At 44.3% G+C, this 26,589-nt stretch overlaps 1 protein-coding gene across 11 annotated transcripts in view; it reads left to right on the top strand.

Annotated features, from left to right (window-relative positions):
- SMARCAL1 (SNF2 related chromatin remodeling annealing helicase 1) overlaps positions 1–26,589 on the top strand; it is a 56,746-nt gene that overhangs the window by 24,907 nt on the left and 5,250 nt on the right. For all 11 annotated transcript variants that reach the window (XM_081813643.1, XM_081813642.1, XM_081813641.1 and 8 more), the window contains 5 exons: positions 5,660–5,800; positions 9,726–9,944; positions 16,005–16,075; positions 19,405–19,507; positions 25,851–26,033. In XM_081813643.1, coding sequence (XP_081669769.1) covers positions 5,660–5,800; positions 9,726–9,944; positions 16,005–16,075; positions 19,405–19,507; positions 25,851–26,033 — 717 coding nt within the window. The remainder of the gene's footprint in view (positions 1–5,659; positions 5,801–9,725; positions 9,945–16,004; positions 16,076–19,404; positions 19,508–25,850; positions 26,034–26,589) is intronic.

Below are 26,589 nucleotides of genomic sequence, written 5' to 3'. Positions count from 1 at the left end.
AAAAAGGCACACAAGGGCCTAATTTAGTACCACTTGATTGTTCCTCTAACTTGTGCATCTCCTAGAACTGTATTCTCATAATTAATATTTCAAGACATGTTCAGCAAATGTGCACAATGAGGTAATTAGGTGATATCCTGCAGTCTGTGAGCTAGCCAGGCTGGATCATGTCCTGGAAATGTGGGTCTTGTAAATGGTGACAGCAGGCGCACGCGGGGCACACGTGGCTTAGGTTGTAGGAAGTTGGTGTTGTGGTCCCCTGGGAAATGTGACATCTTTCTTCCCCCACAGCACTATTTGCTTGGGTTACCAAGCAGGGTAGTTCTATTTTTTATGTACACATGTGTAAAAGTAGGCAAGACAGAAAGCTATGAAGAACAAAATTCCAATCACCTTAATTCCTTCCAACAGAGAAAAACCACCATTAACACGTCCGTTGTAGGGCAAGGTCATCATTTTTAATGGCTCTAGAGCCTTCTGTTGGGATGGATGCATCCCATAATTTAGCCCTTAGTTGGACATTGTTTTGCTGTTATCAATAATTCTGCAAGTGAACGTCATCGATGTACTCGTAGTTTGCAAACTTTGACCTATTAGGACAAATTCCTACGCGCAGAATTGCTGGGTCAAAATTTCACCTTTTGATAGATGCCTCTGAAGTCTAGTGTGGCCAGTCATAACCATCTTTACTCCCACTCAACCCAGATCACATAGTCTTCTCCATATGACTCCAACCTGAAGGTTGTCAGTCTCTTGCTTTTGTGCAGTGAGGTATGTGTTTGAGTTTTTCTTTGATTTTTATAGCGCTTTTTATTGTCAGACTAGTGTTCGATTATTTCTCTAGAGGTAAAAAGCCCTCAAAATCCCACCATCCTTTCCTACTAAATAGCTTTTTCTCTTTTTGTGAGTAGAGTCCTTTTTACATCTCTAGTGATTGGTTAGATGAAACAAGAGTAGTGGCCTAAAACGTATGAGCTATTTCTTTTTTCCTTTCTCATTAAAGGAGTTTAAGTAGATGATATATTCAAAAGGGTGTACAGTGAAAAATAACTCTTTCTCCCTCCTCTGGGGCCCTGATCCCTTGATTTCTGTCTCCGAAGGCAGCCAGAGTTACCAGATTCTCACATTTACTTCTAAAATTTAGTCTGTTCCCAGCTAAGCGTGTGTGTGTGTGTGTGTGTGAGTGTGTGTGTGTGTGTGTGTATTTCCTTCCTCCCTCCTCAGAGTGTTCCTCAACCACTGTTTGCTCCTGCCTTTCTTCTCTGAATAGTGTATCTTGGAAATCATCCCACCTTATTTCAGATGACTGGACCTCATTCTTACAGATAGTATTGTATTGTATAAATCTGTCATAATACGTATCATCTGCTCCCTTTTGATGGATTTATAGCCAGGCTTTGGCCATGACATATAGTATTACGGTGAACTGTTTTTCACATGATATACAAGAAACAGGTGGTGGAAAACCCAGTCTCTCCTCGTCCAGAAGAGATGGCTCTTTGCCCCTCTCAGCCTGAAGGGAGAGTGGTATCATTTGGAAGGTCTGTTCTCCCAGTGTGATTCCTGCGGGAGGAGTCCTTGTGGTCCTGCTGTTCTGGCAAATAATCCTCCACTTTATCACAGAATCAGGAAGGAAATTGTTGGAGTCTAACACTTAAGGTAAAATAGACTATTTTTTTCTAGAGGAAAAAAACATAATGTTTAATTTGAGCCTGTGTGTTATATTAATAACATCTATGCCCATGCATGCCTTGAAGGTCAAAACAATGTAACTTTAATTAGCTGTAATTATGGCATTTGATGTGTTCTCATACATTTTGGTGTTCGTGAACCAGAACACCTGTAGTCCCATCCTTCCTTCTTTCTTTTCTTTTTTATTTTATTTTTATTTATTTATTTTTTTAAAGATTTTATTTATTTTTATTAGAGAGCGAGCGAGAGAGAAACAGCATGAGAGAGGAGAGGGTCAGAGGGAGAAGCAGGCTCCCCGCTGAGCCGGGAGCCCGATGTGGGACTCGATCCCAGTACCCTGGGATCATGACCCGAGCCGAAGGCAGTCGCTTAACCAACTGAGCCACCTAGGCGCCCTTCTTTTTTTTTTTAAAGATTTATTTATTTATTTGACAGAGAGAGACATAGCAAGAGAGGGAACACAAGCAGGAGGAATGGGAGAGGGAGAAGCAGGCTTCCCGTGGAGCAGGGAGCCCAATGCGGGGCTCGATCCCAGGACTCTGGGATCATGACCTGAGCCGAAGGCAGATGCGTAACGACTGAGCCACCAGGCGCCCCCTTCCTTCTTCTGTTCTTCCCGCAGAACTAGTCACCTTTTACATGGCATCAGTATTTTATTAATACCAGGGCAGTGATGCTTGCTTAGCTCTGGTTCTCATGTAGATCAGTTTGGTGTTGGCAGGAGCGCTCAGACTTGTGACTGGAACTTTGTCTCTTTTGGGAAAAGGCTAGATCCTAGAAGGAACCGTTTTGTATGAAATATGTTGACCCAGCCAGAGACTCAGAAAGGCCATCTGACGTATCACTGGGTGGTAGGTGGCCCTCTGCTGATCCCTGGAGTGGCCTCTGGTCAACAGTGGTCATAATGATGCCGTTTGTCTTGGTTTGGTCTTGCATATCATGGAGAGCAGAGGAAAAAACAGAGCCTCGATCTTTTCCCCGATTCCGGTCACTGGGTTTCTCCTGAAGAGTGGGTTTCCCCTCTTGTTCTCAGGGTTTAGACTTAACCACAGGTGTTGACTCTTCTGTTGCTTCTTGGCTCGTGACGGTGATCCTGCCTCTGTTCTTGATCTCTGTACTTTTGGTCACATGCCCCCAGACTGTGTTTGCCATTCTCCTTGTTTTTGAAGATTCTGTAATGACTTCTGAACTTATGACAGTGTAGCTCCGGTGTCCCTGCCTCATGGGGCCAGTGTGTATCAGGACACTTGGGTGGCACAGGCGTGACCTTCTCTTCGATGTTGCCAGCTTTCTCAAGTAGTACTTCTAAATCACAGGGTACTCCGCCTGTAGACCGAGCTTTATTTAGAGTACCATTAGGAATAACATGGGACAAGAATGGGGCTCAGCTTTGGGGAGCATGACGTTTTCCCCTGTCCAGAGTCTTGGTGAAGTGTGTTATACCCAGTCAGAATTATTCGGTAAAGCAAGTTATTGGCTCAGTTGGAAAAAAAGAGGTAACAACAGAAAGTGATGGAGAATTCCCAGGCTGCTGCTTGTATGAACTTACAACAGTTTCGGCTCTTCTCTGCAACAGAACATTCTCTTGGCTCATATTTAAAAATCTATGTGTAGTTTTATTTACTCTGAGTTGGATTGGATTCTCCTTGGCAAATTATATATACCAACTCGTCCTTGCTAGCATCCTGTTCCCCAGGGCTGAACTGATGACCTTAATCCCTTAGGAAACTGAACCTGTCTTTGAAAGTCACCTGCCCCCAACAGCGTCTGCTCCTGTGAATCACATCATTTCTCTCGGACATCACACAGAAATGATTTTTTTACATTGCTCCATGATGGGTTTCCCGGGTGCCGCTGTCTTTTGTTAGCCAGAGGAGTTGACTATAAAGTGTTCCGTTTAGTGTTGATTTACGTAGTTTTATGCATTTCTATTTTCCGAAATTGGAGGTTCTCCGAGGTGGAGGGTGACCCATAAATCATGGGCAGCTGGGCAGGTGGACAGGATTAAAGGCCGTTTGGGTGACAGTAGGATGACAGTACCAGTGTGTTGGGGCTGAGCAGGGAGCAGGCTAAATCATTCCAGAATAGAAAAGACGCTATTCTGGTTTCTTTTCAAAGCTGGCCTTTTTCTTTTTCCATAATGCTGCCTCTGCTTTTTAAACACCCACAAACGCCCATTTTCAATGGTCTTATCACCCCTAGTGTATGGGTGAACGGGCTCAGAATTGACTCTGTCCTGTAAATACCCACCCAAGAACCTGGGAGTTATTTTCCATCACCTGATCTGTGAGCTGTCTCTGCCCAGGCTCCATCCCCAGGCGGCAGCAGAACAGCGACCTGGGGAATCGGTTTGGGAAGACAGGCCAATTTTCTCTCATTGGTAAGACTTCTCATTGTCCCCGTTTCATTGAAATGGTCTTGAGCCAAGGCAAGCGATGCTACAGACGTCATTCAAGAAGCTCATTGTTATTTTAATGAGCCTACATTAAACCGTGCAGGAAATTAGAAGCCTGGGTAATTGAACTGTGGAAAACTGTGGAAAATTATAGCTGGAGAAATTCATACCTCTCCTGTCATAATGGAATTAGGTATTGGCAGTCACGGAGAGGGCAAAAGTGCATCTTGAGAGTTGTATATATTGTATATGTATAAAGAGTCCTTTTTCTTCCCTCTGTTGCACCTTTATTTATTTATTTTTATGAGGCAGCATATCCATTTGAAAACCTAATTTCCTCCCTTAGGTGATTTACTGCATGCCATTGCCTTATACTTATACTCGTTAACTCAAGGTTACAGTGGTTAACAAGGTGTTTCTAGACAATGAGCTCCCTGGTAGGCTTCCTTCTAGGGCTGAAATGGATTTTACCTCCAGGAATTTTTGGCCATTCCATGCCCTAATACAGTGAGGAGTGTCTCCCTTATTCTCATCCTCTGTCTCATCTTAGTAAGAGGTAGGGTATTTCAGTCTGATCTCTTCGGGTCAGGTTGGGGTCAAGCTAGTTAGGAACCTGGAGTTCATCACTGGAATCGACCATTTATTTCTGTTCTACCCATTGCTGAGCAGGCTGCTGCAGACCTGGGCTGAGTTTAGGGTAAATGGATCTGGGTCCCACTTTTTAAAGTCCTTATTAACTGCAAAATGAGCTAAGTCAGGGAGCTCTGGGCTCAAAGCATTGTGCAGCTGAGTTAGCGACAGCCTCTTTGTCCTCCGAAGAAAATCAGGTAGAGGCTTGTGCACAGGCCACCCCTGACTCTTCCTCCTGGCAGTGAGAAAGGGCTGGTCCTCAGTGTCATTTTCTGACTGGAAGTTCAGCTCGGATGTCAGAGATCCCCTCTGGAAGCAGGTCAGACCTGTTGCTCTCTGTCCCCCACTTCCACTTCCTCTTCCAATGCTGGATTCGTTGAGTTTTTCCCATCTTCCTGGGGACACTGGTTAGCTGAATATTTCTCAGCATACAGCGAACATTTGTTGGTTGCTTACTTTGTGCCAGGCTCTGTGCTACAGAAGATAAAGGTGAACACAGCCCTGATCTCAAGATGCTCACAGTCTAGTGAGGGAGACAGAGAAGGTGGAATTCAGTATCATGTGCTGAGTCCTGATGTAGGGACTTATGACAAAGGCAGCCTAGGAGGTGGTATCTCACCGCTTACGTGGGTCACACCATGAGGCTCTCGGAACGTGTGTGCTCCTCTACCTTTGCTTAGAGTTCCCAGGTATGGGCCACACCGGGATCTGGAGTGAGGCCAGCCTCTGGTGTCACTGGGATCTAGATCTCCCTGGGTCAAGAGGAGTAAACTGGCAAACTGCCAGCAGTCAGGGCGCCCAGGAAGGGAGAGGTGCTCTTGCTGCCTTCCAAGGCATTTTGCTCTTCCTGGGGCATCCAGCTCCAATCCCGGTGGGGCATTTGGGATAGTCTCTAGGTGCTCCTCTGTGTGCTTTCAGCACCTTTGGCTGTTTGTCTTCTAGGTCGCGAAGAGGGTGATCCTGCTGTCCGGCACGCCAGCAATGTCCCGGCCCGCAGAGCTCTACACCCAGATCATCGGGGTCAGGCCAACTTTCTTCCCTCAGTTTCATGCTTTTGGACTTCGCTACTGTGATGCCAAGCGGGTATTTATTCTTTCCTCCCCTCCCCCTCCCCCCCAACCCACCACCCCGTCCCTCTCCCCGATTTTGATACTTACCTTTTGTTCCTTCTCTTTGGCCATGGTATGATCAGAAGCACACTGGCCAGGGAGCCAGACCCAGATTTTCATCCTGCTTTGCCCCTAACTCTGACCTTCCAAGTGTCCTCAAGAAGAACAGTCCCTCCTAGTTTTAATGCTTGTGATTCTAGGGTGGGGTTTCCCAATAAGGGGACCAGTGGCTGATGTGTAGGTGCCCGGAGCTCTGAGAAGGGCGCAGAGGCGAGCTAGGGGTGCAGCTGGGGCCCATATCCTCTGCACGGAAGAAACAGTAGAGGCCTCGAAGCAGGTAGAGAGGGAGTGTGATCTGGAGCTGCGTCAGTGGGCTCTCATCAGCCAAAATGTCAACTCATTACAGTGAAGTGTGCCTGCTCAGTAGGCCAGAAGCCTCTGACCTACAGATTATCTGTAGGTGCCAGCAGGGCAGGTGCCTCTGGGACTCGAGTCTGCACAGCTTCAGTCTCCAAGGATGGCAGAGGGAGCTTGTAACCGCGAATGCCATTGCAATCAAAATCTTGATTTCTAAAACCTCGATTTCTTTTAACTGAAAAAAATATTTAATGACTTGGGGAAATAAAAGAGTGGGAAAAAAGTAGGATGCAAAATTTTCCCCATCATTCAGTTGTTCATTCCTTCTCTCTTCCTCTCCCTTCCCCATCCCCTCCCCTTCTCCCCCCCACCTCTCTTTCATTTATGATTGGAAGATAATGTACACCAAAATGGATTACTTTTGTAAGCCAGAAAATCAACATTTTTTTAAATGTTTAAATGACATTATTCACCGATCCTCCATTCCTCCTCATGGGCCATTGAATCCATCAGTGTTCATCAATCGGATCCAGCCCATTGAGCACGGGACACTGTCCTCCTCAGTAGAGGAGGCTCCTCACCAGAGCCTCCACGATTTCCTGTCTCTCCTTGTCTACGGCCGCGCCTCCCTCCATGTCAGCAGCATGTTCGTGGCAGACTCAGCATGTTTCCTGAGCTAGGGGTGCCTCTCAGTGTCAGGCAGCCATAACCGGCTTGGCCAAAGCCTGTGCACGTTTCCAGTGTTCTTCCCCAAAAATAACTCGAGAAAGGATGACACGGAGAATCAGCTCCTTGTTTGCTGAGGTGTTCATTTTTTTCCTTACTCAGCTGAGCTGTTTTCTTCTGGGATTGGGCTCCTTTCTCTTCAGGGAGGGACTCCTCCTTCTTGGCCTCTAGTGCCTTCTGAACTCTCTCCAGACCCGCCAATGGGATACAACTCATCTGTTTGCTGGGATGCAAGGGTCTGGGTTGGCCATGGGGGATGGAAGCACAGGTCTGGGTTGGCGACCTCGCAGACGCTGATGGGATATGGATGGGCCTGGCCGGCATCTTCTTCCTGTGCCCCGGTAGCTCTCTCTGACCCAGGCTCTGGAACTTCCACAGTCAGAAAACCAGAGGGAAGATTCGCTAATTTTTCTTTCTCATCTCTATTTTTGAAAGTGGCCAGGGCAGTGAATTTATCCTTCAGTGACAGATCTTCGTCTCGCAAGGTCAGACTTCTCGAACTCCCAAACGCTGTTCCCACAGGGGTCCACATGGTCCTGAATTAGAGCGGCAGACTCTGGCCCCTCTCACAAGTGTAGATCACTTCTCCTTTTCCCCAGTTTTCTGCTGTAACTTCGTAAACCTCGACGCCACAACCCGCACTCTGCCTGACTTCTTTCTTATGGATGGCGCCCTGGCTGCAGAGGTTCCAACCCGGCTCGAAGACCCCATTAGTTCAGACCTTTAGGGTTCCTGTTTTGTGAGCAAAGGACAAATATACTGAGCCACTATTTGCATCAAAGATGCTGACACTTTGGAGAAATGGCTGTTTGCTTACCCATGACGCATGCCATCTTGATGAAAAAGCCTTGCTGTGCAAGTTTGTGATGTAAATAAGATTGTCTGCCTTATTTTTTAAATACTTTTTTCAAAAAACTTTTCAAGTACTTTAAAAATATCCACTTAGATTCAAACAAAGTACTTATAATGTAAATTGTAGTGCTTTGCAAAGTTAATTGCAAACCATTTTTAGCTGCTTATTGAGGCAGGAAATTTCTGTTATTAAATGTATTTAAAGCTATACACTTCTTTAACAAAATCTGTAATGACTTTCCCCGTGGATCAATCCAGATTAGATTCTGCCTGGTTGTCATGGTCCCTCAAAACTCTTCATGAGTGATTTGTACCTCTGTCCTATTTGTAAATGTCCCACTTTCTGAAAAGAATCTTCTCTTCCTCGACTATCTGGGCTCACAGTATAATGCTTAGCTAGTGATGGTAGGGGCTGAAGACAGAATTCATTGCCTTTACCCCCAGACTGTCCCTTCCCGTGTCCCCAGTCTCTGTCCACCATCTCCCCAGTCTTCATGCCATCCTTATTAAATTCATCCTTCCTCTCCTTCTCACTGTGTCCCCTCCCCCACTAACAACCAAGAAAACAAACATAGACAGTGCCTTACCCCTTCCCCTCCTTCCACCTAGCCCAGTGCCTGCTACATGGTAAATTTTCAATAAAAGCTTGCTGGATTGTGAATATTCCAAATTTTAAATCTTTGGTGTTATTGGGTTTTAACCTACAAGATTAAAAGCTGACATAGGAGCATGCTATCCAAATTAATTATGGTATCCACTTGTTCCCAGCATGATTTTTATTTAATACAGCCTGTAGGGCAGGGATGCCTTTTTTTTTTTTTTTTTTTTTTTTTACTGTGGCCAACTTCTTGCATTGAGAAAAGCCACTGAAGAGACTGCCCCTTGCTGAGCTCATTTTCGACCCCATTGCATGAAGGCATTTGCTGAGAACTTCCAGTTGATTTCAGAGAATTTTTTTAAAGAAGAAGCAGTTTTTGATCATTTTACTTTTCCACCTTTGACCATCTATCTTTTCCTATCCTCTATTTAGCAAAGGACACCCGCCATGTCTTCACAATTAGAGGCTAGGTTCACTGGCCCTCGGAAATGAACAAGCCTAACTTCTGCCTAAGGTGGTTTATGGTCCAGGGGAGGTTGAGACAGAAAGAGAGACAAGCAGCTGGAAACATAAGGCAGCAGACACCTTGGTTCCCTCATTTCTACGGGACTGGAGATGTCAGTTCTATTTCGAGTAAGATTGGTAGTGAAAGATACCGGTTTTCATTTTAACATCTTCTCTAGCTATGTGACCGGGAATAGATATTCTTGCTCATTGCCTCCCATGAGCTACTAAGTGAAGAAACCATTTTTATGAAGGACTGCCTGGGCACCCTAAAACCCACCTCTGGTCTCAGCCAGACTGGCAAAAGCCTGTGCTCTTGGTTCCTCCCTCCAATCCCCGGCAGCAGCAGCAACACACTGTGCATCTCATTGCACTTGGTTGTGCTGGGATAGTCTGTACTAAGGAACAACAGCATCTTAAATCTCAATACATCTCATCAAATAAAGATATTACTGAAAAAACGTGATTTGTTTCATCGTGCAGTGGACTTTAGGATAAGCCCTGGGGAAGATGATTTCTTTATTGAGAATACATGAATAGTCTGACAAGCCAAACCTCTTATTTGTTTTTAAAAGTAACGGACACCAGACCTCTCAGCATCTTGCATTTGCTGCTAGAAAGTTCAGCGTGTAGAACACCAAGATAGATGTTTTTAGTTCACTTTATTCCTGACTTTCTTTTTCTCTTTTCCTTCCTTGCTCCCACCTGTATTATAGGAGGTTTCATTCATCCTTTAGAGCCCCTTGAAGTTGTCTGAACAAAGCCACAGGAAGAGAAGGTCGTGAGCCGGTTGAGGTTGCAGCCCGGTTACTTGGCCCTAGGAGAAGCTAACTGGCTGCGTGTCTTGGTTCTTCCTCCACAGCAGCCCTGGGGATGGGATTATTCGGGCTCCTCCAACCTGGGCGAGCTGAAGCTCCTGCTGGAGGAAGCGGTCATGCTGCGACGCCTCAAGTGTGACGTCCTGGCCCAGCTCCCGCCCAAGCAGCGCAAGATGGTAGCCATTGTCCCTGGCCAGATCAGCACCAAGGCCAGAGCCGCCCTGGACGCCGCGGCCAAGGAAATGACCACCATGAACAAAACTGTGAGTCCGGGGCTTGAGATGGGGACTTGGAAGTCGATGTGTCCACAGCTGGTCCTTCCCGGGAGGGGGTCCACCGGGGTCACCCAGAGTTCTCGGAGCTTGCTATTCCAGGACCTCTTCCCACGCCCCTGGGCAAGGACCGTGAGCCCATGTCCTCTCTCAGCCTACCTAGTCTCCTTCCAAAATCTCTTCCTAATTTGCGGTTTTGTACATGTGTAGATCGCTGTTGACAGATGGTAGTAAAGATAAACCCCATGGCAATGGCAGAATGGTGACGTACATACAGAATCTCTCAGAATCGGAGTTTCTGTTTAGTGTATTTTGAGAATGCCTTAAAGTCTAGTAACTGTTACTCAGTCTAGTAACAGAAGTTAGTTCTAGGTGTATTTGTTATATACGTTAACCTCTTTTAGTCAAAATAACAAATCGACATTTATAGAACAGTAGGGTCTTCAAACCCTCTTAGCCCTTAATCCTTATTACAGTCATTTATGGTTGGTAAGAAGTTGGCATCCCCATTTTACAGAAAGGGAAACTAAGGCCCACAGAGAATGTGATTTACTCAGTCTTACGGCTGCTCCAAGGCAGAGCTGAGGCTGTAACCAAGCCTGTTACCCCTATATTTTAAGGTCTTAACACTATGGTGGTTTTATCTTTTCAAAACACTTTCATATCTGTCTTCAGTGTCACACTGTGCCAAGTGCGGTAAAGTAATTTACACCAGCTCCATTTCTGTCCTTTTGGGATAAAACCATCACCAAGAAAATAACAGTCATTGACATTTCTTTGACATTATCATAAAGCATTATCTGAGCTTGTTATTACCCTGTGTAAAGAAAGTTAGATCAAGATGAGATCCCAGCCTTGTGGGAGAGCACAAAATAAATAAGAATGACAAGAGACAGAATGTGTAGGGTTTTTATGTTATTTTACCATGTTATGAGCAAGACCAATGGGTAACTTTTAAGAAACAAGAGTGTAGGGTAGAAGATACGCTGGTAAGTTGTCAAGCTGTCTGTAATTTACGCTGTATTACATATAATAATCTGGATAGTCTGGAGGAAGTGAGCAGGTGTAATGTCTTCATTGTGGGGTTTTCCAGCAAAATTCCCCAGCACCGATGTGGAGATACAGACCAGTGGTTCTCAAACTGTATTTCAATGGAACATGAGCCGAAGCAGAACATGTTGCTAAAATCACTGTTGGTGGTCTTTTTCTGATTTCTAGAGATAAAAATTCAATGAATGGAAATTCTTTTTTTTTTTTTTTTTTAGATTTATTTATTTTTTAGAGAGAGAGAGAGAGGGCTGGGGGTAGGGACAGAGGGAGAGAGAGAATGAGAATCCCAAGCAGATGCTCTGCTGAGGGAAGAGCCCAGCATGGGACTCGATCTCACGACTCTGAGATCAGGACCTGAGCCAAAATCAAGGGTCAACCGCTCAACCAACTGAGCCACCTAGCCACCCCTGAATGGAAATTCTTTTTCTCAGTTTTAAGCTTTTTCTTATAATTCTCTTAAATCTTTTATGTCTACTAACTGTTGCCCATGAGTGAACTCTGCCATCAAGAAAACCAATGAACAAATATAGCAAATATATTAATGGGAAAAATTCAGATGTGGGGTATTTTTAGGTGCAAAGATCTGAATGTTTATAAATATTCTACATTTTAGTTCCTTGTGTGTGTGTGTGGTGGAAGTAAGCCTATCGGTATTTTGTGGAATTCCGCAGAGAATCCCCTCACCAGTCCCTGGTCCCCCTCCCAAACCAGGCAGAGACCAGCAATGTAGACAACAGAAAAAGCAGGCAGTGGGCATTTGAACTGAAGAGGAACAGCATATCGAGTGGCCAAGAGGCAGCTGTAAATTGTGCAGTATGGCTCAAAAGAAGTATGGGAATTTTTAACTTAGTGCAACAAGGTTTGAAAGCATTTTTAAAATTTTTTGCCAATTTATATAGTTCCTCGCCTTAGGTTATGGGGCTCTTTCTAAAGATGATTTCAGATGCGACCTGGAGGTTTGACTTCTGAGTTTACAGGCAATAATGGGCGCTAGGGGCACCTGGGTGGCTCATTGGTTAAGCGTCTGCCTTCGGCTCAGGTCATGATCCCAGGGTCCTGGGATTGAGCCCCGCATAGGGCTCCCTGGTCAGCGGGGAGCCTGCTTCTCCCTCTCTCTCTGCCGCTCCCCCTGCTTGTGCTCTCTCTCTCTTTCTTTGTCAAATAAATAAATAGCATCTTAAAAAAAAAAAAAATTTACTAGGCTAAACCGTGGAAATCAGGAATGTTTGGTATTTTTATTTACATAGGTACTATGTAAATCCCCCGAATTCTTTGGGCTATTTTGATATTTTCTTTTAAACCTAAAAAGGGGAACCATGACGTGCCTCGTAGGCCTAGTGCTGGAAAAGTCCCTAAGGACAGTGTCAGTCGCTCTGAGACCCTCCTGTTGGGTGACTGTTCTCTCTGCTTCTTCATCCCAGAGTCATAACGCTGTTGTGCAGATTATGAAAAACCTTGATTGCAGTGGAATTCGAGAATCCAGCAGAGAAAGAGCCTAGAGCTCTTCTCAGTCCAGTGCTTGGGACTTGCTGTTTCCTTGGCATCTTAGGAAAATTAGGAGCTTGTTCCTAAAAGAGAGAAATTGAGTTGGTACAGATGACCCGCAGGATGATGCTGAAGCCGGATACTAGATTCTTTCCGATAAGAAGATAAATCCTTGATAAATTGGTTCCCTTTTGTGGTCTTTAATGTAAACTCATTTTTATGTGGAACATCCAAGTAGAAAATGAATTTAGGAGCTTTGCCCTTGAGACTGCCAGAACCTTTCTTACTCCAAAGCCACTGATGTGGTGCATCTGTCAACTGCGGATCCGATCAGAGGCAAAACCCTCCCTCAGTTCAGGAAGGGGAACCCGTGTCAGCCAGGAGTTGGACTAGCTGGCCCTTGACATCCCTTCCAAACCCTGGCTGGCTGTGAAATCCTGCATTGAAAAAGTCAAAATGGGGGTTAGTGGTTTTATGGTTTGGGGCAAGTAAGGAAGGCCTGTGAATCTACAGAAAGTTGCCCCTACCACTTTTTTTTTTTTAGATTTTATTTATTTATTCATGAGAGACAGAGAGAGAGGCAGAGCGAGAAGCAGGCTCCCAAGGAGCAGGGAGCCGGATGCGGGGCTCGATCCCAGGACCCTGGGATCATGACCTGAGCTGAAGGCAGACGCTTAACCATCTGAGCCACCCAGGCGCCTACCCCTACCACTTTTAAGTTACTTTGTAGCCCCAAGTTTCCCAGCGGGGTTCCAGCAAAGGGCTCCTGCCCTGTCAAGAAGCAGTTCTTTGCTCCCTCACACCTTCCCATCTGGAGGAAGACATTTTTTAAAAAAAAAGCTTTAAATCACAGAAGCCAAGGCGAAGCGGCCCACTTATAAAACATAATGTACAGTGAAAGCTCTTTCTTATTTTCAGGTGAAATAATAGCTGTCCCTTCCCGGGCTAAGAAAAGCTGACTCTAATCCTCCTTTGTCTATAGTAATTTTTTGATCAGCAAACCAGGAACAGAAAAATAGAGCAAGTCCGCACAGACTTCCTAGTGACAGTGGCAGTTCACCCTTCTGCTGTTTGACAATACATTCAAATTCCAACAGAAAAAATAGAATCAAAACCCCAGTGGATCTAATTTAGTAAAAGCCGAAGAACAAAGAACGCAGGTTATTTAAAATTTCCTGGCCTGTGGCTGGCAAAAGGAGTGAGACCATTAATGCACTAGTATTGTGTCTACTCAGTTTTGGGGAGGTTTGGGTTTGTTTGTTTTTTTTAAGATAATACTGTTGATCTCTCCTACATTAAAATAGCTGTCTATTGCATAAAATCTGAAAGATAAAAGTACTTAAAAGTAACATCGATCAAGTGTTTCTTATTACTATACTATGAACAAGAGTCACCTATGTTTTTTATCATATAATTTTGGCATATATGATCTGGGTAGTTTTTCTATAAAATGTGTGTATATTTGGCTTTCAAATATGCATTATTTACACGTACACTTATATATAGATACAGATATAATTTATGTATATAATAAGTAACATATTTTTGAAAGCAGAATTGGTACCCTATAAATGTCTATCAGGTGGGGAGGAAAACAGGTTACAAAACTTCATCCTGAACACTTTTCTGTGTTGTTAAATGTTCTTTTAAAGCACAATATGTGTTTTCTCTCATGGCCATATTAGAATTTTGCCAGGAATTATGAGTTGGACATTTGGGTTATTTCAGTTCCCTATTGTAAGTAACCAGATACCGAGAAAGCAGCTTCCATAGGAATTTGTGAACGTGGACTGTATGGTGAGGGTAGGCATGAAGGAGTGAGTTGCTGCAACATGGGGCTGGGCGCACTTGGAAGTCATCCCTGCCAGTGCCCGTGGGCCGACCCCACAACTGAGTATGATAAAGGGGTTTGCTCCCCACACCTCCTCAGCTCTTGGTGGTAAAGCTCAGGTGAGGTTTCTCAGAGTGCTTTCTGCCACTTGCCTATCTGTTTGTTCTGCCCTCCCCCTCTCTGCTTAGCCGGTGTGGAGGGAGAGAGCGTGGGTGAGAGGAAGGACCTGACAGGAGCAGGGGTGGCCTCTGAAGGGCACGGGAGTCAATGTGAAGACAGGATGACTGGGGTGCGCTCTGCTTGAGGCATGCCCACTTGCGGGTGAGGTCAGCACTTGGAAGCCTGGCTCTGTCCCTTTGCTGTATCCTGCCAGGGACCGCATTATGTTAGAGGGCCTGGCCTGCTACAAGGGACCCTTTGAGGGGACGTGAATGTACCTCAGACGTCTGTGAGCTCTTTGTCCAGAAGGGAAAAGTGTGTGTCCAGAGCTTCATCAGAGTCTACACTGGGTCTATAGCTGAAAAAGAGTTTAAGACACACTGTCACAGAGTCGTATCTCCAACAAGAGTTCTCAGGAAGTTTGTTCAGTTGTACCTCTGCCACAAGGCAGGAGGGACGGTGGCCACCACTGCCACAAGAATGACATGGCCCCACTAGCCTGTCAGCGGCCCCCTGGCTTCCTGTGGTTCCGGGTTATCTTCCTTCTTTCTCATCAAGTCCTCGAGGAAAGACACTGTTGGGAGGCAGGAAGCTGTTTGGACCAGGCAGCTTGTCCCACCACCTGTGGTGTCCGTTGTTTAAGGGACAGCCTGGCTTCAGGGCCATGGATGTCATTACTGTGGGCTCACTTCCTTGTTACATGAAGAAGCTATCGTGTCTGTCACCGGCCTCACAGACCCCCAGGGGCATCTGTAATCCACGCTTGCTACTGGAAGGAGAGGGCCACCCTAGCAGTGATGGTAGGGGTGTCTGTCATCTCTGGGGAACCCAGAGTGATGGTAAATGTTTTCTCATAATATTGTGAAACTGTGCACCTCCTGTGCTAGCATCCTTGATTAGTATTTATTTAGATGCCAACTGTAAAGAAAACATGGTTTCTTCTCCTGGGAGGTCAATGGCCTTATGTGGGAGCCAGGCCAAAAGACACATGAATAATGGTTTTGAGATGATTCTACAAGAGACTAGTTGGGGTCCATTGGAATTGATTCAGTAAGTCTTGGACAGAAGGAAGCTTTATCAATTGCGTATGGACACAGCATGGCAGAAGAAAAAGGGGAGGCAAAAAGCAGCTTGGGCCAGTGTCATGTGTAAGTTGTCAGCAGGCTATAGGAAGTGGTTCACATAGCTTAACAAGGGCTGCATTTCAGCTGATCACGCGAGCCTGTGTGGATGGTGGAGCGTGGCCCAGGCACCTTTCCCGAGGGCTCTCGTGTTCCAGGTCTCACCACTGGCTGTTCACAACAGTTCCTGGGAGATGACAGAGGACCTGTAATGGTGCACCTCCAATGACAGACTAGAGTCTCTGCGGCTCCCATGGCTCGACTAAATTGAGTGGATGAGTTGGGGTCTCCCAGCTCCGATAACTGGCATTAGGATTGGTAAAGCTCCGAGCGGTGATGATTATGTTAGCTCACCCAGGGTTCGCAGAGTGGGAGACTTTCAACCCTAGACTTCTCTTTCCACAGAAACGGCAGCAGAAAGAAGCCCTCCTTCTCTTCTTCAACAGAACAGCTGAAGCTAAAATCCCATCTGTCATGTAAGTGGCCACCAAGTGTCGCCTTCTCTCTCCCACACTCTGTCTCTCGCTCATCTTGAAAAAGAAACACCTATTACCTTAACCTCCCAGAATGGTTTTACTGCTGTGCAAGAAACGATCAGAGCCTAGAATTATAGCTGCCTTCAATACAAAGTTCAGGGCAGCGTAGCCTCATCACCCGCAGGGCATAAGCGGGCCTGTCACAGGAGCACTGCCGGTCGAGTTTGGGGTCCTCGACAGCTCCTGTCTTAACCAAGCTGGAGCTGCTGCCACTTACAAGGAGGGTGGGGTTGACCAAACACTAAAGTGAGCGTTTCCCCGTAGTAGGAAACTGTGGTCATTTGCCTGTAGACACAAGTGAGGGGTTTCATGGAAGACCAAGAAGGCTGCCTTATGGGGATTCTCTGGTATTCTCCAAAGACATGAAGTCTCAGCCATTATCTACCTGCATAAAAAGGCAACTGTCAAAGTTTGTTCAAAAGATATGGGCAAGGGGCCATTGTCACACTTAAGTTTTCCTTCCGCCTTCTATACTAAGGCTGAAGTCATAATTCCTATTCTTAAATGTATTCACTGACTTGAAAAATTGTCTGCCTTTCTTAAAGAAAGGAAAAACCCACTCATGTTCAAATATTCACTGTGGTAGAAACCTGAGGCAATTCTCATGACGTGCATTTGCCTGATTTTTTATTGTTTAACATTCATGAGAGACTCTGGCAGGATAATGGTCCAAGTGATTTAATTACAATGAAAATGAATTTAGCGTGGGTTGAGCGGTGCCAGCTTGGCTGTGGGGACCAAGATCTGTGGATAAATTGAGACACACGCAGCCTACCCCACCCTCTCACTAAGCCTCCAGATCCCCCAGCCTCTCGGCCTCTCCCTCTGCACCCTAAATGCAGCAAGAGAGTGCATTCACCACATGATTCAAATCTAGGATCCCCCCTCCAAAAAGACTGCTGAATGTTGGCCAGCTCTCCTTCACCCTCGGGCCGCTGCCCTTTTCATTTATGAGACTGTTAGAAGACTAATGAACTCCAGCTGTGGTTTTACAACCTGGAAACTTCTCTCTCAGAAACTCATCAGAATTGCCCCCACCAACCCATTTCTCACGAGCTGCTGAATAACAGATGGCAAGGGTGTGATTCTTTTCCTTCACTCTCTCCGCTCGTGACCTACAAAATTCAGGGCCTACTGAGTGCTGGGCCCAGAACCACCCATTTCTCTGAGAAATGTTAAATCTGGCCATTCCGCCACCTCATAAATAAACTTTGGTACTACCTTGTTTTAGTGTGTTTAGGCTGCTGTAACAAAAATACAGTAGATTGGGTGGCTTGAACAACAGGAATTTTTTTTCTCACGCTTCTAGAGGCTGAGAAGTCCAAGATCGAGGCAACAGCAGATGTAATGTCTGGTGAGGGCCCTCTTCCTGGCTTGTAGATGGCTGTCTTCTCCCTGGGTCCTCCCGTGACAGAAGTGGGGGAGTCTCTGATAAGGACATTGATTTCATTCATGAGGGCTCTGCCTGTGTGACCTTATCCCTTCCCAAAGGTCTCATCTCACAATAACCTCACCTTGGGGGTTACTGTTTGAACAGGATTTGGCGGGTGCAGGGGGGGGCATCAGGCTGCAAACATTCCATCTATTACATACCTTACACATACTTTTTCAAAATTCTGTGATAAATTGTATAGTGCTTTCTAATTTCCAACCAGTTTTGACATCTGCTAACTCATTTCACACTTACAGCCTCTTTGTGAGATCAGTCAAGTAAGTCAAACTGGCCCCATTTTTAAAATGCAGAGACAGAGTAAATCTCATGTCTGTCTCTGGGTCTCAGAGTCACACGACTAGTAAGTGGAAATTAGATTATAAATTTTAAAACCCCATTTCCTCTGCCAATTGTTTTTCTTCCCCTTTTTGCTGTTGTTTGTTTTCATTTTAATGGGCATCTTTTGATATAAAAGCCAACGGTATTGTGGTAGGCAGATATTTCCAGCCTCGTAACTTAGGGACTTGGGAAGGACAGAAATAAAAAACCACATCTGAGATGTAGAGGGGAGAGAGGAACGAGAAAAACTGGGACCTGTAGTTGTTAATGAGCTGTCCAACTTGATTTTACGGCCTTGTGACTTTTTGATGTTGTAGCAATAAACTTTCTTGCTTATATCATGGCAAATTTTATGTCTCTCAAACTAATTAGATTCTGTTAGTACCTGCTCTTCACAAATTGAACTCAAATCCATTCCCTGGTTGGCCATAGTGTTGCTTGAAAATAATTCTTAGGTGCTTAGAGGACAGGTCACCACCTGCCTGACAGGAAACCTTTGAGATTTGTCCTTCTCCAAGGAGGGCAGTATCTGTTCTATGCCCAGACACACCCACGTGTGAGGATGGCCTCAGGCCGAGTGAGTCCTTTTCGTCAAATGCAGTGACTATATCCTGGACCTACTGTTTGTGTCCAAGGAGGCTCACCTTCCCGTTGCCCATATGGGAACAGTGACGTGTCCTGGGATTGTGAACCCCCTGCAGGGCATTAATTCCAGGGAAGCCATAAGAGTCTGCTGACTGGGTGACCCCTACCCCCACCCCCAATAGCTCCCAGTGTAGCTGCCTTCCTTCGGGGCCACAGCTAAAGAGGGGGTAGGAAGTCAAGAAAAAACAGTGATGGAGGAGAGAAGTAAATCAAGGGGAGAAAAGAGCAAGCAAACAAGGTTCTTCACTCCATCTTCCTTTGCCTCAGAAAAAAATTCCCTTCCCACTGACTTAGCTGTTGGCCCTGTAGCTTGCCCCCTGCTGTGTGAGGGAGCTGGGGAACTTTCCCTGACCGTCTCTTCAGTACTATTAAGTTTCAGTATCACACTTCCAGAAATTTGAGTACTGCCAAGAATCCTGTAATCCCCTGCCTAGGCATTTTCAGATCTTAGACGACTTTTCAATTTGTACTGAAAACACATTACAATGATAGTAGCAGCAAAAGTGAAAACTGTTAATTATCTTCTGTGATCCCAGATAGTAAGAAAGTTTCAGTAGCATATCAGACACATAAAACGTAACGATACTTTATTTGTGTATGGAGGATGACTTAAAAGCATAGAAGAACTCTTTCTGCACATGGCAGAAGGTGGCTTCCCCACAGCTTCCAATTTTGCTTCTTCTACTTAGGTGACCTGGCCTGAGGGGTAGGGCAAGAGGTCAGCTCTCAGAGAAAGGGAGGGAAAGGGCAGGGGAGGGCAGCTACCTCGAAGGTGTCTGCTAAAGATGCAGTGGAGTAATTTCAACTGGATAAGTATATGTTGAATTTATTGTGCTCTCATTGTCAAATGCAGTGAATATATCCTGGACCTCCTGGAAAGTGGAAGAGAGAAGTTTCTAGTATTCGCACACCATAAGGTAGTCCTGAGTGCAATTACAAGAGAGCTTGAGAAAAAGGTAAGCTCCCTTCAAAATTCAGCACAGGGTGCTCCTTTCGTGTGTTGGCTGCTGAGTGGTTCTGAGCAGGTTGAGGGCAGATCTGAACCAAAGAAGTGAGATGATGTTTCCAGAAACATTGCTGAAGACTTTCTGAAGCATCCTTCTTGCTTGTAGAACCACAGTGGGGTCAAAATACTTCCCAGCAGTGTCCTTTAACTTCTTCCCTGCTTCCTGCAGCTACCCCTGGAGCCTTGCTTTGAGAACAAGGATCCACTGTGAACAATGGATCTTTCATGACTCTAAATAATTACAAGACTGTCAAGAAAGGAGGTAGCAGAAATTCTCTTGTGTGGAAACAAGTATTTATATGAATATCCTCTTCCTTTTGTTCTTCCTTGTTACCGTCAAAGTGGCTTTATTAATCGTACATGGCAACATGCAGACTTCAGTAGAGTTTGTGGCCCTTATTACATTGAATGAAAAATATCCAGAAAGATTTCCAAGGATGTTCATTAAAACTAAACACATCAAATTAAGAAACAAAACTTACGAAGTTGTAACATTTCACATGGAAGTGCTGTCCAATCTTCACCAGCTTCTGCATATAGAATTAAATCAGAACAGCTAAACACATTGTATTTTCACCTCCGTTTTCATTTTTGGTTAAATTTAGGACCATAAATTGCTTTTTGACTTCCTTCATCTTTATTACATTTTATGTAATGTTTCTTTTCTTTTCTTTTTTTTAAGAGAGTGTGTGCACGCACATGCGTGCGCAGTAGGGGAGGGGCAGAGGGAGAGAGAGAATCTGAGCGCGGGGCCCAAGGCAGGGCTCGATCCCATGACCCTGAGGTCATGACCCAAGCCAAAATCAAGCACTGGTAGCTCAACTGGCTGAGCCACCCAGGCGCCCTTGTAATGTTTCAAACATGGAGAGGAGTACAGAGAAACATAAGGCAGCCACTTGTGTGTCTGCCACCCGGATTTAATAAATTGTTTTGTTATATTTATTTCAAAGTGTGTATTTTAAGTAATAACATACTTAGGCCCCTCAGCAGCCCTCTAATTCATTCTCTGTCCTCCCTGGATGTAAGCACTGTCCCCAATCCTTCCCTCCATGTTGTCATACTTTACTCCAAAGTATATATAGTCTCCTCTGTATGTATTTTTTAACATACATAAATGGCAGCATAATGTGAGTATCCTGAAATTTGCCTTTTCGCTCAATGTTATTTTTGAAATTTTTCCATGTAGTATTATAGCTATAGCTCATTCACCATAAATGCAGAATAGTATCTCTCTGGGTGACTGTGGCACAGTTTATTCATTCTCCTGGTGAGAGACATGGAATTTTATTTACAGTTTTTGCTATTATATGAATACTTTGACATGCATGTGTACGTACGTGTGGGCATGTCCATGCATGATCTTGTATAACCATTGGATAGGCTCGTCTTCAACTCTACTAGGTATTGTCACATTTCTCCCCAAGGTGGTAATTCACATTTATAATTGCACCAACAGCATTTGGAAATTCCTACTGTTCTGAGTGCTCACTAACACTTCGTATTATCAGACTTTTTACTTTTGCCACTCCAATGAAATGAAATCTCGGCTCTTTCTTATGTTAATTTGCATTTCCCTGACTACCACTAACAGTTGTATCCTTTTATGTGTTTATTGGTGATTTCAGGCTCTCTTCTGTAGATACTCTGCCTGTTTTCCTGTTAGATGGTTTGTCTTTCTCTTACTGATTTGGAAATATTCTTTATAAATTCTGGATATTTATCAGATAACATTTTTTTCTTTTCATTTTGTTGAAGTTTTATTGAGCAGAGTGTTTAATTTTTACTTTAGTTGTTATAACTGAAATACATTTCAAGTTTATTAGTTTTTTCTATATGGTTTTTAATTTTTATGAATGATTTAAGAAATCTTTCCCTACTTAAGGTCATAAAGATTTTCTCTAGTGATTTTTTTTTTCCTGAGAATTTTAGAGGTGGTTCATTAATCCACCTGGGCTTGAATTTTGTATATGATGTGATGCAGGAAGCCAGCCAAAGGAATTAAAATCTATGATCCCTGGATAGGAAAAATCAGAGCTGTCACTATATTCAAGCAACTCAAGACAGTTAATTGGAAAACTGTCAGAATGCGTAAGAGTTTAACAGGGTGCCTAGATTCCAAATAAATATACTAAAATAAATTGCTTTTTTTATATACCAGCTATAACTAATTAGTAAATACAATGGAAAAAAGATCAAATTCGGAGCAACAAAAACGTATAAAGTACCTAATAGTAACCTCACCAAGAAGAGTGTAGAAACCAATGAAGAACTGGAGAGACTTGGGCCATGCTTCAGTGTAAACACTGTAAAAATACTGGTCCTTCCCACATGAATTCGTAGGCTTGACTCAATCCCAATAAAAATTCCAGTCGGTTATTTTAAGGGAACCTTATATTATTATGCTAAAGGAGTTTCAAAAAATAAGCAGGAGAGATATCTAAGACAACTTTGAAAAAGAAGAACAATGTTGATAGATTTGTGCCTCCAGATATTAAAATCTGTTATAAAACTCAGCCATGCTAGTCCAAGAACTGGTGGTCAGATGGTTGGAACAGAATGGATAGCCCTCTTTAGTATTAATAACTCTTTAGTTGAATGGCCCTTTAGTATAAAAAGACAATGTATAATCAAGGAGTCATCAAAAATTAGGCTTAATTTCAACAAATAAAGTTTGGGTAATTGACTAAGTAATTGGGTGGAATACTTAAATGAAACTCAACTTCACTGTTTATTAAATTTCAGACAAATCAAAGCTCATTAAAACCATAAAGCATTAGAAGAAACTATAGATGAATATATAGCTGATCACTGGATGGGGAATGACTTTCTAAACAAAAACAATGAGGGGCGCCTTGGTGGCTCAGACGGTTAAGTGTCTGCCTTCGGCTCAGGTCATGATCCCAGGGTTCTGGGATCGAGCCCCACATTGGGCTCCCTGCTCAGCGGGGAGTCTAATTCTCCCTCTCCTTCTGACCCGCCCCCTTGCTTGTGCTCTCTCTCTCTGTCAAATAAATAAAATCTTTAAATAAATAAATAAATAAATAAACATAAAAACAATGAAAGAAACCACAAAGGAAAAAAATTGATTTAAATTACCTACAACTATGGATCTGTTCTGTCACAAACACACAGTGGCTAGACCATGGGGGTTTTTTATACATTTGGTACCTTTTCACAGGGCAATTTGGCAGTAACTTAATGCACACTCAACTTTTTCCAAGCTTGTCTTCTGGGAATTTATCCTAAGGAAATAATGAGACCAAACAAAGATTTATGTATAAGATTAGTGATATTATTATTTATAATATTGAATAATTAGAAACCTAAATGTTTGTCAGTAGGCATACTGTTAAATAGTAGTCTGTTTAACCATAAAACATAATAATGTAGATCCATGGTTCTTAACTTTGTGGAGATCACAGGACCCTTTAAGATACGAACCTAAGATATGAAAAAATGTGCAGCGCTTACTATTGATAATAGTGCAGTGAACTGGACATGCTCATACATTACTTATTGGAAAGCAATTTGGTGATAATATCAGGATCCTTAAGTCTTTGCCTCTTGCCAAAGTATTTTGATTTTTAGTAGTATAGTCTAAGGAAATAACCAAATATGGGCAAAGAACCATGAACAGGTTTATTTTAACCCATCCTCTAAAATTTTTTTTATTCTAATAGTTTTATAGAGATCTAATTGCCGTGCAATAACCTGCACCTAGGTGTACAGTTTGGTAAGAATTAAGACAGTGAAGGGGCACCTGGGTGGCTCAGTTGGTTAAGCATCGACTCTTGATCTCAGCTCAGATCTTGATCTCAGGCTTGTGAGTTCAAGCCCATAGTGAATGTGTCTGTTGGCCCCAGGAGTTTCCTTGTGCTCTTTGTAATCCCTCCTGTTTTTCCCTGCCCTCCCATCTCCAGGCCACCACAGATCTGCTCTCTGTCCCTCTAAATTAATTTGCATTTTTAGGGCTTTATATAAATGTGGAATGATTCAGTGTGTACTCTTTTTTAAATTTGATTTCTCTCAACATATTTTGAGACTCATCTGTTATTGCACGTGTCATCTGTTCATTCCTTCTTTTTGCTGAGTAATATTCTGTTGTATGTATATACCATGATTTTTATCCATTCACCTGTTGGTGGATGGTCGCCAACCCATCTTTTTTAGTGAAAATGAAGAATCCCCCAGGGGCGCCTGGGTGGCTCAGTCGGTTAAGCGTCCAACTCTTGGTTTCTGCTCAGATCATGATCTCAGGGTTGTTAGATGGAGCACCGAGTCAGGCTCTGTGCTCAGCAGGGAGTCTGCTTGAGATTCTCTCCCTCTGCCGCTCCCCCTACTCATATTCTCTCTGTCTCTCTCAAATAAATAAATCTTTATTTTTTTTTAAAGATTTTATTTATTTATTTGACAGAGAGAGAGAGATGGAACACAAGTGGGGGAGAGGGAGAAGCAGGCCCCCTGCCGAGCAGGGAGCCTGATGCGGGGCTCAATCCCAGGACCCCGGGATCATGATCTGAGCCGAAGGCAGACGCTCAACGACTGAGCCACCCAGGCGCCCCAATAAATAAATCTTTAAAAAACAAAAAGAATCTCCCAAATATGAAGAAATACACAAATGGATAAATTATACTATTGCCACATAACAAAATATTATATGGACATTAAAAATCATGTTTTAGAAAACTGTAATAATTTAGTTTATTTTCAATATAATGTTTATTGGAGAAAAGCAGGATATAAAACTTTGTGTTTAAAAGCTTATCATATACATTGAGAAGAGAGCGCCTGGCAAAAATAGATTGGTAATAGGAGCACCTGGGCGGCTCATTCAGTTAAGCATCTGCCTTCGGCTCAGGTCATGATCCCAGGGTCCTGGGATTGAGCCCCACGTGCGGGGTCTCTGCTGAGCAGGGATCCTGCTTCTCCCTCTCCCTTTGCCTGATGCTCCCCCTGCTTGTGCGCTCTCTCTCTTTCTGTCAAATAAATTAAATCTTTAAGAAAAAATAGATTGGGGGGCACCTGGGTGGCTCAGTTGTTACACGTCTGCCATCGGCTCAGGTCATGATCCCAGGGTCCTGGGATCGAGCCCCACTTCGGGCTCCCTGCTCGGCGGGAAGCCTGCTTCTCCCTCTCCCACTCCCCCTGCTTGTGTTCCCTCTCTCTCTGTCAAATAAATAAATAAAATCTTAAAAAAAAAGAAAAAATAGATTGGTAGTAGTCCTGATATTTGTATTTCCTTTGTAATGTTTGTCTTTATCATTAGAAAAAAAAAATGGATAAATCCCCCCTAAAAGAAGATAAAATTCAACTGGACATGCAAGGAGCATGTGGCCCAGCAGCCAACTCCTGGGCATTCATCTCAGATTAGTGAAAACTTGTGTTTACATGGAAACTTGTATACAGATGTTCATGGCAGCTTGATTTGTAGTAGCCCCAAACGAGCCAGCCCACATGTCCGTCCAGAGGTGAAGGGCCACACTGTGGTACGGCCACACCACGGAATATTACTCAGGAGTAAGAAAGGAAGGAGCTACCACCGCACGCAGCGCCCTGGTTAGATCTCCAGGGAATGATGCCGAGTGAAAAAAAAGCCCGTCCCAAAAGGTTGCCCACTATATGACTCCATTGATAAAACATTCCTGAAGTGAAAGGCACCTGGGAATGGGGCAGGGAGCAGGAGGGAGGTGGGTGTGGTTGTAAAAGGGCCATAGAAGGATCCTTGTGGTGTTAGAACTGTTCAGTGTCTCTTTTTTTCTTTGTTTTTTTCTTTTTTTTTTAAGTAAGCTCTATGCCCACATGGGACTTGAACTCACAACCCCGAGATCAGGAGTCTCATGCTTTACCCACTGAGCCAGCCAGGTGCCCCATAACTGTTCAGTGTCTTGACTGTGAAGGCAGATACGTGAAAAGCCACAGGAGTGATACCATTGTGTAGGATACACACATACGAGTTTAAGTAAAACAGGACGTCTGAGTAAGATCAGTACATCGTATCAAAGTCAATATCCTGGTTATGATACACTATAACAAAATATTACCCCTGGGAGAAAGTGGGCCAGATGTGCAAGGAATCCCTGTGTTTTTGCTTAAACTAAAGGGAATCTACAGTTCTCTCAACACAAATGTCAATTTGAAATGAAAAGACAAGCAGCTCCGAAAGCAGTGTCAAGTGAAGACTATGCGCTGGCGGGTCTGAGCCAGCACGGCAGCGTGGCTGTGTCCTTGGGGCCGCGGCCGCTGAGCCCCAGGCCCCCGTGCAGCCCACCTTGCCTCCCCTCTTGTCCCCTCAGCATGTGCCGCACATCCGCATCGACGGCTCCACCTCGTCGGCAGACCGGGAGGACCTCTGCCAGCAGTTCTGTCTGTTCGAGAAGCACGCCGTGGCCGTGCTGTCCATCACCGCTGCCAACATGGGCCTCACCTTCTCCTCGGCTGACCTGGTGGTGTTTGCTGAGCTGTTCTGGAATCCAGGGGTAAGGGACACAGGAGACAGGAGCGAGGGTCAGTCTGGGCAGACAGGGTTGCTGGGAGCTGTCCCTAGCACCAGTTTTTTTTTGTTTTTTTTTTAATGTTATGTTAGTCACCATACAGTAAGTACATCATTAGTTTTTGATGTGATCCACGATCCATTGTTTTCATATAACACCCAGTGCTCCATGCAGTACGTGCCCTCCTTAATACCCATCACCGGGCTAACCCCTCCCCCCTCCCCCCTCCCCTCTGAAACCCTCAGTTTGTTTCTCAGAGTCCATAGTCTCTCATGGTTCATCTCTCCCTCCAGTTCCCCCCCTTCATTTTCCCTTCCTTCTCCTAATGTTCTCCATGCTCTTCCTTATGTTCCACAAATAAGTGAAACCATATGATAATTGACTTTCTCTGCTTGACTTATTTCACTTAGCATAATCGCCTCCAGTCCCTTCCATGTTGATGTAAAAGTTGGGTATTCATCCTTTCTGATGGCTGGGTAATATTCCATTGTATATACGGATTACATCTTCTTCATCCATTCATCTGTTGAAGGGCATCTCG

Source organism: Leptonychotes weddellii, chromosome 3, assembly GCF_054177405.1.
Source record: "Leptonychotes weddellii isolate Sample4059 chromosome 3, ASM5417740v2, whole genome shotgun sequence".
Classification (NCBI taxonomy): Eukaryota; Metazoa; Chordata; class Mammalia; order Carnivora; family Phocidae; genus Leptonychotes; species Leptonychotes weddellii.
The sequence above is the reverse complement of the archived record's forward strand: the minus strand, read 5'-3'. Positions and strand labels throughout refer to the sequence as shown.